We start from the raw sequence: 13,756 nt of genomic DNA on the forward strand, positions 1-13,756 counted from the left end.
CTAAATATGCAGGTTTAAAAATATATACTTCTGTGTATTGGTTTTAAGAAAGGCATTGGTGTTTATGGTTAGGTACAGTCGTCCAACGATTGTGCTTTTTTCGCAAATGCGCTTTTGTTAAATCAACCCCAGCATTGCATCGATTATATGCAACACAGGACATGCTAGATAAACTAGTAATATCATCAACCATGTGTAGTTATAACTAGTGATTATGATTGATTGATTGTTTTTTATAAGATACGTTTAATGCTAGCTAGCAACTTACCTTGGCTTCTACTGCTTCGCGTAACAGGCAGGCTCCTTGTGGAGTGCAATGAGAGGCAGGTGGTTAGAGCGTTGGACTTGTTAACTGTAAGGTTGCAAGATTGGATCCCCCGAGCTGACAAGGTGAAAACCTGTCGTTCTGCCCCTGAACAAGGCAGTTAACCCACCGTTCCTAGGCCATCATTGAAAATAAGAATGTGTTCTTAACTGACTTGCCTAGTTAAATAAAGGTTAAAAAAAAATTATAATCGGCACCCAAAAATACCGATTTCCGATTGTTATGAAAACCTGAAATCGGCCCTAATTAATCGGCCATTCCGATTAATCTGTCAACCTCTAATCTGGAGCTTCCCCTTCATAAATTTAGATAAGCCACCAAACCAGGAAGTACTAGCATAGTCAAAATGACATTGAATGAGGGCAGTAGCTAGCACTTTCATGGAGTCCTTATCAAGCAGCTTGGACTTTCTAGCCAAAAACTTAGTCCTGGTATTAACCTTCCCTAGCACGTTATTGGCCATGCTCACACCTCCCAAGCTTCCATCAAGGATACATCCCAAGTAGCTAACATAGGGGGTGAGGTGCTGACTACTAAAACCTAACTCCACTCTGATTTCAGAAAACCTATACAATTTAGGTCTGGATCCAAAAATAATTGCTTCAGTTTTTCCTAAGTGCAAAGATAGCTTATTATCTCCAAGCCATTTGCTAATGTTAGTAAGCTCTGTGCTAAGTATGCTCTCTCTAAGTATGCAGAATCTATTAGAAACCTTGCAGGAATATTATCCAGGCCTGTGGCTTTGGAGCATTTAAACTCTGCCAGCATACTGACTATTTTGGCTGTTGCTACCTTTGCAAAATAAAAAGAGTTTGGCTGAACCCATAACTCTACATAATACTTCTTGACTTGGTTGCTTCCATACAAACCAGAACTGGTGGGCAGCTTGCTAACCAGCTTGCTGGCAACAGAAGTAAAAAAAATAGTTGAATTCATTGGCAACCCCTGCTTTTTCATATACCATCTCCCCTTTGATGTTCAGTCCAATACTGTTTAGTTTGTTTTTGGTAGTACTACTACAGCCTAGTTCCTTAAATGATTTCCAAAGCTTTTTAGGGTCATTTTTGTTTTCAATTATTTTCCCAGCAAAGTAACCCCTCTTAGCTTCATCCATCCTGCTCTGTGCTTCATCCATCCTGCTCTGTGCTTCATCCATCCTGCTCTGTGCTTCATTTCTGTGACGTTTATATAGGACAAAATCATGCTGCTCTTGAGAGTTCTTACATTTCTTAAAGGCCTTATTCCTGGCTTGGATAGATTCTAGAATCTCATGATTAAACCAAGGGCTAGATCTCTGCTTTACCCTGGCCCGTCTAATGGGAGCCGTCACATTCACCACATCAAGGACATTTACATTTAAAGGCTTCCCAGGCATTGTCTACCTCTACACTATCTAGTACAGGTGACCAGTCAATTTTACCCACTCCCTCCTCAACTTTTCTACACAGTATTTTTTGAGTCCTCTGATTCTAACGGTTTTGTGACACTTAAATGTCTTTAAAAATCCTCCTTGTCCAAAATGTAATAAAATTATCACTGATTCCATAGACTATTACTTCACTCTGCGATATTTTTGATTTATCACACACCAATATTAAGTCAATTGTACTTTGCATTGTTTCACTGGTTGTAATGCAACAAAATAGAAAAACACCAAGGGGGGTGAATACTTTTGCAAGACACTGTACATATATTTTAGAGGCTATTTATACAGACAATTGGTATTAAACTGTAATTTGCAAATAAATTCATTAAAAATCCTACAAAGTGATTTTCTGTATTTTTTTCTCATTTTGTCTGTTATAGTTGAAGTGGGAGAACTTGCACAATTGGTGGCTGACTAAATACTGTATATGACAATATTTTAGGTTGACAATAATTCTATTACACAATTTTTTATATATCACATTTCTTTAATTTTACTGCATAAGTAGGGAGGTCCATGGGGCGATGCACAATTGGCATAGCGTTGCCCGGGTTAGGGAGGGCTTGGCCGGTAGGGATATCCTTGCCTCATCACGCACAAGTGACCCCTGTGGCGGGCCGGGCGCAGTGCACTCTATCCAAGGTTGCCAGGTGCACGGTGTTTCCTCCGACACATTGGTGCGGCTGGCTTCCGGGTTGGATGCGTGCTGTGTTAAGAAGCAGTGCGGCTTGGTTGGGTTGTGTATCGGAGGACGCATGACCTTCGTCTCTCCCGAGCCCCTACGGGAGTTGTAGCGATGTATCAAGATAGTAGCTACTAACAATTGGATACCATGAAATTGGGGAGGACATTTTTTTACATTACATTTTTTAATAACAAAAAAAAGTATAATCTACTGCCATTCAATCGAATTAGACTGGGCACTGTTTGTATTTCTCCCTGGCCAATATGGCTGTAATTTGCACCCCATTCTGGAACTTTGAGGGTTTCTAGTAATTTAATATGATTTCTGTGTTTATGACTTAGTTATTATTCACTGCAAACCTCTTTGTCCGCAGAGACACCCCAGTGTTCTGCGCCCTGGTGAATGGTGACGGAGAAGTGGGGGATTTCCTCAGGCTTCCTTACTTCCTGAAGAGGAGGAACGCATGGAGGGAGGATGAACGAGAGAAAAAGGTATTTATGAAACCAAACCAAGGGCGCGTCCTAAATGGCACCCTATTTACATTTTAGTCATTTAGCAGACGCTCTTATCCAAAGCGACTTCCAGTAGTGAGTGCATACTGGTAAAATGTTGTGCGCTATGTAGGGAATAGTGTCCATTTGGGACACAGGGCAAGAGTTTTGACAAAGCTCAGATAACCATACCATCCAACGTTGACTAATATTTGTCCATGTTCTAATATTTGTCCTACCATACCTTTAGATCCACGATATTGAAACCCTGAAGAAGTTTCTGAACAGCAAGAAGCCTCACATCATCGCTATAGCTGGGGAGAACAGGTTTGCAACACTCTCCTGCTTGCTTTCACCTGTGGCCTTCTTAGACTGCTGTTTGAAGAAGGTTACTAACATGACTGAGGATGTATTCCAAACTGCATCCTATTCCCTATATAGTGTACTACTTGAGTGCCATTTAAGACTTATCCTGAATATTTCTAACGTTCCTTCCTCCACTCCTTGTGCAGGGATGCCCAGATGGTGATTGAGGACATTAAACGCACTGCCAGTGAGCTGGAGCAGGAGTCCTCTTTCCCCACCATTGGGGTGGAGCTGGTTGACAATGAACTGGCCATGCTCTACATGAACAGCAAGAAGTCAGAGGTCAAGTCTTGCCCTCTTTTCCCTAAACATGTATTTTTTATTCTCACAAGACAAACATTTCCTCATCTCAATTTGTTCTACATTGGATGTATTCTACATACCTCCCATAACTCTCTGAGTGGTCCATAATGCGATTTTAAATCTGTAATATGTATTGCCAATGACTTTAATATTGTGGAGTGAGTGACACTTACAGTGCCTTGCGAAAGTATTCGGCCCCCTTGAACTTTGCGACCTTTTGCCACATTTCAGGCTTCAAACATAAAGATATAAAACTGTATTTTTTTGTGAAGAATCAACAACAAGTGGGACACAATCATGAAGTGGAACGACATTTATTGGATATTTCAAACTTTTTTAACAAATCAAAAACTGAAAAATTGGGCGTGCAAAATTATTCAGCCCCTTTACTTTTAGTGCAGCAAACTCTCTCCAGAAGTTCAGTGAGGATCTCTGAATGATCCAATGTTGACCTAAATGACTAATGATGATAAATACAATCCACCTGTGTGTAATCAAGTCTCCGTATAAATGCACCTGCACTGTGATAGTCTCAGAGGTCCGTTAAAAGCGTAGAGAGCATCATGAAGAACAAGGAACACACCAGGCAGGTCCGAGATACTGTTGTGAAGAAGTTTAAAGCCGGATTTGGATACAAAAAGATTTCCCAAGCTTTAAACATCCCAAGGAGCACTGTGCAAGCGATAATATTGAAATGGAAGGAGTATCAGACCACTGCAAATCTACCAAGACCTGGCCGTCCCTCTAAACTTTCAGCTCATACAAGGAGAAGACTGATCAGAGATGCAGCCAAGAGGCCCATGATCACTCTGGATGAACTGCAGAGATCTACAGCTGAGGTGGGAGACTCTGTCCATAGGACAACAATCAGTCGTATATTGCACAAATCTGGCCTTTATGGAAGAGTGGCAAGAAGAAAGCCATTTCTTAAAGATATCCATAAAAAGTGTCGTTTAAAGTTTGCCCCAAGCCACCTGGGAGACACACCAAACATGTGGACGAAGGTGCTCTGGTCAGATGAAACCAAAATTGAACTTTTTGGCAACAATGCAAAACGTTATGTTTGGCGTAAAAGCAACACAGCTGAACACACCATCCCCACTGTCAAACATGGTGGTGGCAGCATCATGGTTTGGGCCTGCTTTTCTTCAGCAGGGACAGGGAAGATGGTTAAAATTGATGGGAAGATGGATGGAGCCAAATACAGGACCATTCTGGAAGAAAACCTGATGGAGTCTGCAAAAGACCTGAGACTGGGACGGAGATTTGTCTTCCAACAAGACAATGATCCAAAACATAAAGCAAAATCTACAATGGAATGGTTCAAAAATAAACATATCCAGGTGTTAGAATGGCCAAGTCAAAGTCCAGACCTGAATCCAATCGAGAATCTGTGGAAAGAACTGAAAACTGCTGTTCACAAATGCTCTCCATCCAACCTCACTGAGCTCGAGCTGTTTTGCAAGGAGGAATGGAAAAAAAATTCAGTCTCTCGATGTGCAAAACTGATAGAGACATACCCCAAGCGACTTACAGCTGTAATCGCAGCAAAAGGTGGCACTAAAAAGTATTAACTTAAGGGGGCTGAATAATTTTGCACGCCCAATTTTTCAGTTTTTGATTTGTTAAAAAAGTTTGAAATATCCAATAAATGTCGTTCCACTTCATGATTGTGTCCCACTTGTTGTTGATTCTTCACAAAAAAATACAGTTTTATATCTTTATGTTTGAAGCCTGAAATGTGGCAAAAGGTCGCAAAGTTCAAGGGGGCCGAATACTTTCGCAAGGCACTGTAAATACATTTTCTCTTAACTCTATGTATTTTTCTATTTCTCCAATCCACAGGCAGATTTCCGGGACTACCCCCCTCTCCTGAGACAGGCTGTGTCTGTGGCCAGGAAGATCCAGGACCCCCTGGTGGAGTATGCTCAGGTGTGCAGCAGTGACGATGACATCCTCTGCCTCAAGTTGCACCCTTTGCAGGTACTAATGACTATCATCCAGAATCAGTTCCTAATAGGACTCTGATCAAAAGTAGCGCACTATATAGTGACTAGGGTGCCATTCAGGACGCAACCCCTGTCTCCATTTGGCCAGGCATGGGTGGGAGATCATCATCACCGAGCAGCGGCTCTGATGAAAACACACAGGTGGTTTACAGAGATCCTTTAGAAACCCCTTTCTTGAACTGCATTGTTGGTTGAGGGCTTGTAAGTAAGCATTTCACGGTAAGGTCTACTACACCTGTTGTGACACCTGTTGTGACAAATACAATTTGATTTGATTTGTAACAAACCATTTTTTATAAAATCATGAAAGTGGCCATTTTAGGCCCATTTTAGACCTACTGTATCCGTGAACCATACATGATACAGACAACATCTTGGTGTCATTATACTCCTAACATTGTGCTCTAAAATATGGACTATTGCTACATTCTGAAATACAATTTTACATGTGAATTTATTACACATAACTTATTCATATTTATGTCTCAAAAGTACCCTTTTTGATTTGATTGTTTTAAACAATATACTCTACAAGTGCATCACATTTCCAGAGTGAGTTACAATTATGATACATTTTATGAGCACCGCCAACACAGTAAATGGGAAAATGGATTGAAAGGGAACTTCCTCTGCTGGTGACTTGCTGAATGTGCAATCCTACAGGATGGCTGTGATTGGTTAATGACCTAGAATGTCAATGTATAAAATGGATAATTTCTTCAAAAGTAGCAGAGAGCCCACTTTTAAAATGTTATGTGTTTGACGAGGATATTGTTCCAAACACCAAGATGTTGTCTGTAACATGAATGGTTCACTGACCATAGTGTCTTACAGGTGGCAGGTATAGCTCTTAAAATGGTTCTAAACAAATATTTGTGATACAAATGTAAAAAGTGTGTTAAACATCTTTCCACCCAATTAAGTTTTTATGTGAGAATTCACCCAAAAATCTGTGATAAAATAAATATTTTCGGGCAATGCTGGCGTGGAATCTCCCAAATGCAGAAGTGTAGTTGATGGTACATGATAACCATAGTCTGGTTTGAATCAAAGTCTGTGAATCAATGTGTCTGTAAAGAGTGAGTCTGACTGCTCTCTGTTCGCTTCCCACACAGGAGCATGTAGTGAAGGAGGACCTGCTGAATGCTCTGTACTGTGAGTTCATCAACCGGGTGAATGAAGTGGGTGTAGATGTGAACCGGGCCATGGCCCACCCCTACACCCAGAGCCTGTTGCAGTACGTCTGTGGCCTGGGGCCCAGGAAGGGATCCCACCTGCTCAGGGTGAGACATAGATCACTTGAGGCATCTAGATTGCCAACATGTTAATACAATGTAATTACAGTGTTACTACACATATATAAGAGAAACAATATACCAAGTGTTACCAGATAGAATTTATCGATATACAGTAGCAGTATGTACCTATATGTTTTTATTATTACAGTATCTTAGAATAATTCAGTACTCTACTGCAAACTTTTTCACTCAGGCCCCCTTCCAGCATTGTGGAACATCCCGTGCCCCCCCTCTGCACACACGCGCGCACCACGTCTATTTCTATGGGTGCAAGCACTGTTCATGACACAAACAGTTCACACCCCTCTTGTTGGCGGAGAGAACATTTCAGGTTTAAAGCTCATTTTCATGCAAATCTATACATTTTGCCATGCCTAATGTGTATTCATGTGATATCTGAGTGACTCGAACATTACAACAAAGTCTATGAGCTAAAGAAATTAGCTAAAAACGTTAGCTGACATGGGCTAGTTGATGAACTGGACATTTCTAACAAGTTATAAATAGCTCTCTAAGGTATGCAATGACAGACATGACAAGAGAGACTGATGATGCACTTCCCAATTTTTTTAATTGCACCTTGTGCTTCTACTATTACAACCCTATAGTTTGGGAACCACTGCTCTACTGTACTGACTTCTGAACAGATACCTTTGCATGTACATTTATCCCTCTCTGTTTCCAGATCCTGAAGCAAAATAACACTCGTCTGGAGAACCGCACTCAGCTGGTCACCATGTGTCACATGGGCCCCAAGGTCTTCATCAACTGTGCTGGTTTCATAAAGATTGACACAGCTTCTCTGGGCGATAGGTCAGTCTCAGAACATTGGGCATGGTCATTCATCCAATAGTGCAGAAAATACCTGAGACTAAAAAACATATTTCTATTCGAAATTCAACTCATAATAGTAACAGTGAATAACTTGACAAAAGTACTTTTGTTGACATCATCACACAGCCAATTCACTAAATAACTGAATCATTGAAATCAAGTGTCTCTCCCTACCTGCAGTACTGACTCCTATATTGAGGTTCTGGACGGGTCACGGGTGCACCCAGAGACCTATGAGTGGGCCAGGAAGATGGCCGTGGACGCTCTGGAGTACGATGAGTCAGCGGAGGACGCCAACCCGGCCGGAGCACTGGAGGAGATCCTGGAAAACCCAGAGCGGCTCAAAGACCTGGACTTGGATGCCTTCGCTGAGGAGCTGGAAAGACAGGTCAGTGTGGGAGATGTAGGCTGCGTCTCTGAAGTAGTGCACTATATAGGGAATAGAGTGCCATTTTGAACACACCCGTTGTCCTACTCTGGTTTGGTTATGAAGAGCTTGCATACTCTTGCATACTCCTCCTGATCTGAGGACATTGTAGTGATCACTGTTTGAGACTCTCTGTGTCCACAGGGTTATGGTAACAAGGGCATCACCCTGTATGACATCCGTGCTGAGCTGAGCTGCAGGTACAAAGACCTGAGGTCCACCTACAGAGGACCTAACACAGAGGAGATCTTCAACCTGCTCACCAAGGAGACACCAGAGACCTTCTACATCGGTCCATACTGTTCCTTCTCAACCAGGGCATTATTGATATCTCTTTCAAAGTGATGTGTTAATACGCACACTGCCAGGGTTTATTTTGGTGCAGGGAGTCACAGCCCCAAAGTTGACATAGTAGAAAACATGTATAAATCCTTTACTGGAATCTCAACACTGTCTGCCCTGTCCTGTCCTGCCTCTTTAGGTAAACTTATTACCAGTGTGGTGACAGGCATTGCTCACCGGCGCCCCCAGGGGGAGAGTTATGACCAGGCCATAAGGAATGATGAGACAGGTCTGTGGCAGTGTCCTTTCTGTCAGCAGGACAACTTTCCTGAGCTCAGTGAGGTGAGAATCATATATGTTCCATATTCTGCTGCAATCTATACTGACAGTTACTCTGAAGAGTGGTGTGTTATGGGTTTTAAATTCCTAGATTATTATTTGTGGCTATATTTATATTGGCCACACTGTCTTTTTGATCAACAAAGTCTGACATAGCCTCTGGTCTCTCTGGCAGGTGTGGAATCATTTTGACAGTGGCTCCTGCCCTGGCCAAGCTATTGGGGTCCGCTGTCGCATGGACAATGGAGTCACCGGCTTTATCCCTACCAAGTTCCTCAGTGACAAAGTGGTCAAGCATCCTGAAGAAAGGGTTAAGGTATCACGGTAGTTTCCCCCAAAATATCTCTCAATTTCAGTATAACTAACAGTCATATAACACTTTAACTTGAACCTGCTGTAGGTGGGCATGACAGTGCACTGCAGGATCATGAAGATTGACATTGAGAAGCTCAGTGTGGATCTGACCTGTCGGACGTCAGACCTGTCGGATAAGAACAACGACTGGAAGCTTCCCAAGGACACCTACTACGACTTTGACACTGAGACAGAGGATGTGAAGCAGGAGGAGGAGGCCAAGAAGAAACAGCAGAGAACAAGTGTGTACCTGTCTGAGATCTCTAGATGGAGAACATAGCTGGAGTTGATAAATGGCATTTTGGATTCATCTTTTATTATTGGTTGATTGTGGTAATGGTAGTAAGAGTAGTTTTTGGGCCGGTTTCCAGGACACAGATTAAGCCTTGTCCTAGAATAAGATGCATGTTCTTTGGAGATTCTCCATTTAAAGTGTTTTTTAGTCCAAGGCTATGTGTCCGGGAAACCAACCCTAATAATATAATACCAAACTCTAAAATACAGATTTCAACTCCCTATAGCCTACATTAAGAGGGTGATAGCCCACCCATCGTTCCATAACATCAACTTCAAGCAGGCAGAGAAGATGATGGAGTCCATGGACCAGGGAGATGTGATCATCAGGCCCAGTAGTAAGGGAGAGAACCACCTGACTGTTACTTGGAAGGTTGCTGATAACATCTACCAGCACATTGACGTACGAGAGGAGGGCAAGGAGAACGCCTTCAGCCTGGGACATACCCTGTGGATCAACACTGAGGTCAGCTCCATTCACAGGCTTCTTCATTATGAAGCAGTATATGCCTGTATGAATAAAAATATGTGCATCCAAAATGGCACCCTTTCCCTGTTTAATCCACAGAAGTAGTGCACGATGTAGGGAATAGGGCGCCATTTGGCACGATACCAATGTGTTTCACTTTTTTAGTAGGTTGTGTGACCTTTTTCTCAGGAATTTGAAGATCTGGATGAAATCACAGCCAGATACGTTCAACCAATGGCTGCGTTTGCTCGCGATCTGCTCGGTCACAAGTATTTTCAAGAATGCAATGGTGGAGACCGAAAGGTAGGAACAAGGATATACTTTCTTTCAATTCACAGTATCATTGTATATGGATATGTTTTTATGTGTGCATCAGTCTATCTGCCAGTTTGTGTGTTTGAAAGAGTGGGGGAATAAGAGCTACAAAGAGACAGATGGGATAGAAACCTTTTCAATTTTCTTCAATTGATCATCAGCTGCCGTCCCTGTTTTTTGAATTGCAGAAAATGGAGGAGGTATTGGTGAAAAGCAAGAAGGAGAAGCCTACATTCATCCCCTACTATGTGTCTGCCTGTAGAGAGCTGCCAGGGAAGTTTCTGCTCGGTTACCAGCCCCGCGCAAAGCCAAGGTTACCTCAGGACTGCCAACCACACCTCCCACTGCTTTTGTCATTTAAATCAACACCCATTCATAGGATGCATGAATTTGCATAGAAATACAAATGCTGGAGATGCGCTTGGCTTCATTTTTTTTCCATGTGCAATTGACACCCTAAATAGAAAAGCTCTTGTGTTTGAAATGGAACTGCCCCACCCAAACCCAAACACAGAATGTGTGCCAGGACAGTTGGGGAAGCATGAAGCGCCTGTTTGTCTCTGCCGCTGTTGCCTGCCAAGAGAAAGAGTGATTATTGGTGCTTGCTTAGAGACATGACACAACATGAACATAAACATTAACTCTTACTTACCTCTCTCTCACTCGCTCAGGAGGGTTTGTCACATTATCCACAGTAATCATCACTGTTCAGTGAACCTTCATAAATACAGTAATGTGGTGTTGTAATGTCACATAATGTACAGTTCAATAGGAAAGTATTCAGACACCTTGACTTTTCCCACATTTTGTTACATTACAGCCCTATTCTAAAATGGATAAAATATATTTTTTCCTTCATCAATCTACACACAATACCCCATAATGACAAAGTGAAAACAGAAATACCTTATTTACATAAGTATTCATGACCCTCAAAAGACTCAAAATTGAGCTCAGGTGCATCCTGTTTCCATTGATCATCCTTGAGATGTTTCTTCAACTTGATTGGAGTATATAAGGTCCCACAGTTGACAGTGCGTGTCAGAGCAAAAACCAAGCCATGAGGTGGAAGGAATTATCCATAGAGCTCAGAGACAGGATTGTGTCAAGGCACAGATCTGGGGAAGGGTACCAAAAAATGTCTGCAGCACCGAAGGTCCCCAAGAAAACAGTGGCCTCCATCATTCTTAAATGGAAGAAGTTTGGACCACCAAGAGTGTAGAGCTGACCGCCCAGTCAAACTGAACAATAGGGGGAGAAGGGCCTTGATCAGGGAGGTGACTAAGAACCCGATGGTCACTCTGACAGAGCTCCAGAGGTCCTCTGTGGAGATGGGAGAACTTTCCAGATGGACAACCATCTCTGCAACACTCCACCAATCAGGCCTTTATGGTAGAGTGGCCAGACGTAGCCACTCCTCAGTAAAGGCACATGACAGCCTGCTTGGAGTTTGCCAAAAGGCACCTAAAGGGCTCTCAGACCATGAAAATCAAGATTCTCTGGCCTGATGAAAACAAGATTTAACTTGTAACGTCTGGAGGAAACCTGGCACCATCCTTACGGTGAAACATGGTGGTGGCAGCATCATGCTGTGGGGTTGTTTTTCAGCGGCAGGGACTGGGAGAATAGTCAGGATCGATGGAAAGATGAACGGAGCAAAGTACAGAGAGATCCTTGATTAAAAGGACCTCAGACTGGGGCAAAGGTTCACCTTCTAACAGGACAATGACCCTAAGCACACATCCAAGACAACGCAGGAGTGGCTTCGGGTCTCTAAATGTCCTTGAGTGGCCAGAGCCCGGACTTGAACCCAATGGAACATCTCTGGAGAGACCTGAAAATAGCTGTGCAGCAACGCACCCCATCCAACCTGACAGAGCTGGAGAGGATCTGCATGAAGAATGGGAGAAACTCCCCAAATACAGGTGTGCCAAGCTTGTAGCGTCATACCCAAGAAGACTCAAGGCTGTAATCGCTGCCAAAGGTGCTTCAACAAAGTATGGAGTAAAGGAGGGGGATTTCTACATTTGCAATAATGTTTTATTATGGGGTATTATGTGAAGATTGACGAGGGGGAGGGAAAAAACTATTTAATACATTTTAGAATAAGGCTGTAATGGAACGAAATGTGGAAAAGGTCAAGGGTTCTTAATACTTTCTGAATGCACTATAGTGATATTGTTAGAATGTCATAATCAAAATGTCATGACTTTTCTCTGGCATGCAGGGTTGAGTTTGTGACTGTCACGCCTGAGGGGTTCAGATACAGAGGACAGATTTTTCCCACAGTCAATGGACTTTTCCGATGGTTCAAAGACCATTTCCAGGATCCAGTGGCAGGTCAGAGCATATACAGAATGCTGCCTTTGAAATGCCTCACAATTAAACACACAGTCCAGGGTAATCGTGCTCTAATGACAGATTCACTTCTGTTATCTGATTTCTGGTATTTCTCCAACAGGGATTACTCCCAGCAGCAGCAGTAGAACACGAACCCCAGCCTCTGTCAATGCCACACCAGCCAATATTAACATTGCAGGTCAGTTTAGAGCCGGGATGATACCTAGTATCTCCATATTTTTTCCATGGCAAAAATGAAAACACAAAGCAGATCTTACTCTTTGGTCCTTTAAAAACATGCTGTATGTAAAATATTGTGTGATATAGCTAGAAAAATAAATACATGTGACTCTGGATGACAACATGATGTTGTTTCTAACATCAGGGCTGTTTTCCTAAAGAACTTAAGCTTTGTGTTTTGTTTCTTGCCACGATACTAACGAGTATCGTGATAGTGGTATCGTCCAGGCCCTAGGTCAGTTACTGTGTATACTTACTCACCAGGATCTCTATGGCTATAATATACTATATGTTACCTCAATTGGTTTTTATCATTTCATGCATCCTAAGGTTGGAATCATCAACATTTTAAGAACTTTAAGAAGCAGTTTCTCTGTTTAATCTTCTGCTAATGTATAAAGTTGCATGTGTTGTGTATGCCCTATGTCTCTGTCACTCAGATCTGACTCGTGCAGTGAACGCCCTCCCTCAGAACATGACCTCTCAGATGTTCAGTGCCATTGCCGCTGTAACGGGCCAGGGCCAGAACCCCAACACCACACCTGCCGGTTGGGCATCCAGCCAGTACGGCTACACTGGGGACAGCAGCGGTGGGGGGGGCAGCAGCAGCGCCTATCACGTACGTTTGGAATACACAGACGCTTACTGTATATCTGAATGTCATCACAAATCATGTTTCTGTTCAACATGATCCCTTCTTTTTTCTGTCCTAGGTGTTTGCCACACCAGCTCAGCAGCCCATTGCTACTCCCCTTCTGACGCCAAGCTATTCATACACCACCCCCACCCCTAGCCAGCAGCAGACTATCACCACACCCCAATACCCCAGCAGCACTCCCCAGTCCTCACACGGGTCACAAGGACATGGACACCGCCCTTCCTCCTCCACACCAACATCATCATCCTCTTCCCGCCACCACAGGACACCAACACCAAAGTAAGTCACTTCTCAAAACTAA

At 42.8% G+C, this 13,756-nt stretch overlaps 1 protein-coding gene across 4 annotated transcripts in view; it reads left to right on the top strand.

Moving 5' to 3' along the window:
* Positions 1–13,756, top strand: part of LOC110503906 (transcription elongation factor SPT6) — a 30,104-nt gene that overhangs the window by 14,983 nt on the left and 1,365 nt on the right. For 3 of the 4 annotated variants that reach the window (XM_021582538.3, XM_090218537.1, XM_090218538.1), the window contains 18 exons: positions 2,810–2,927; positions 3,178–3,254; positions 3,440–3,575; positions 5,442–5,579; positions 6,721–6,888; positions 7,589–7,716; positions 7,918–8,125; positions 8,309–8,456; positions 8,646–8,788; positions 8,961–9,101; positions 9,186–9,381; positions 9,661–9,899; positions 10,092–10,205; positions 10,406–10,530; positions 12,445–12,557; positions 12,679–12,756; positions 13,238–13,416; positions 13,511–13,734. In XM_021582538.3, the coding sequence (XP_021438213.2) occupies positions 2,810–2,927; positions 3,178–3,254; positions 3,440–3,575; positions 5,442–5,579; positions 6,721–6,888; positions 7,589–7,716; positions 7,918–8,125; positions 8,309–8,456; positions 8,646–8,788; positions 8,961–9,101; positions 9,186–9,381; positions 9,661–9,899; positions 10,092–10,205; positions 10,406–10,530; positions 12,445–12,557; positions 12,679–12,756; positions 13,238–13,416; positions 13,511–13,734 (2,673 nt within the window). Of the gene's footprint in view, positions 1–2,809; positions 2,928–3,177; positions 3,255–3,439; positions 3,576–5,441; positions 5,580–6,720; positions 6,889–7,096; positions 7,235–7,588; positions 7,717–7,917; positions 8,126–8,308; positions 8,457–8,645; positions 8,789–8,960; positions 9,102–9,185; positions 9,382–9,660; positions 9,900–10,091; positions 10,206–10,405; positions 10,531–12,444; positions 12,558–12,678; positions 12,757–13,237; positions 13,417–13,510; positions 13,735–13,756 lie in introns of all 4 variants that reach the window. The other variant, XR_016491349.1, reaches the window with a different exon arrangement.

This window comes from Oncorhynchus mykiss, chromosome 24 (assembly GCF_057628025.1).
Source record: "Oncorhynchus mykiss isolate SJ-2025 chromosome 24, ASM5762802v1, whole genome shotgun sequence".
NCBI classification, from domain to species: domain Eukaryota; kingdom Metazoa; phylum Chordata; class Actinopteri; order Salmoniformes; family Salmonidae; genus Oncorhynchus; species Oncorhynchus mykiss.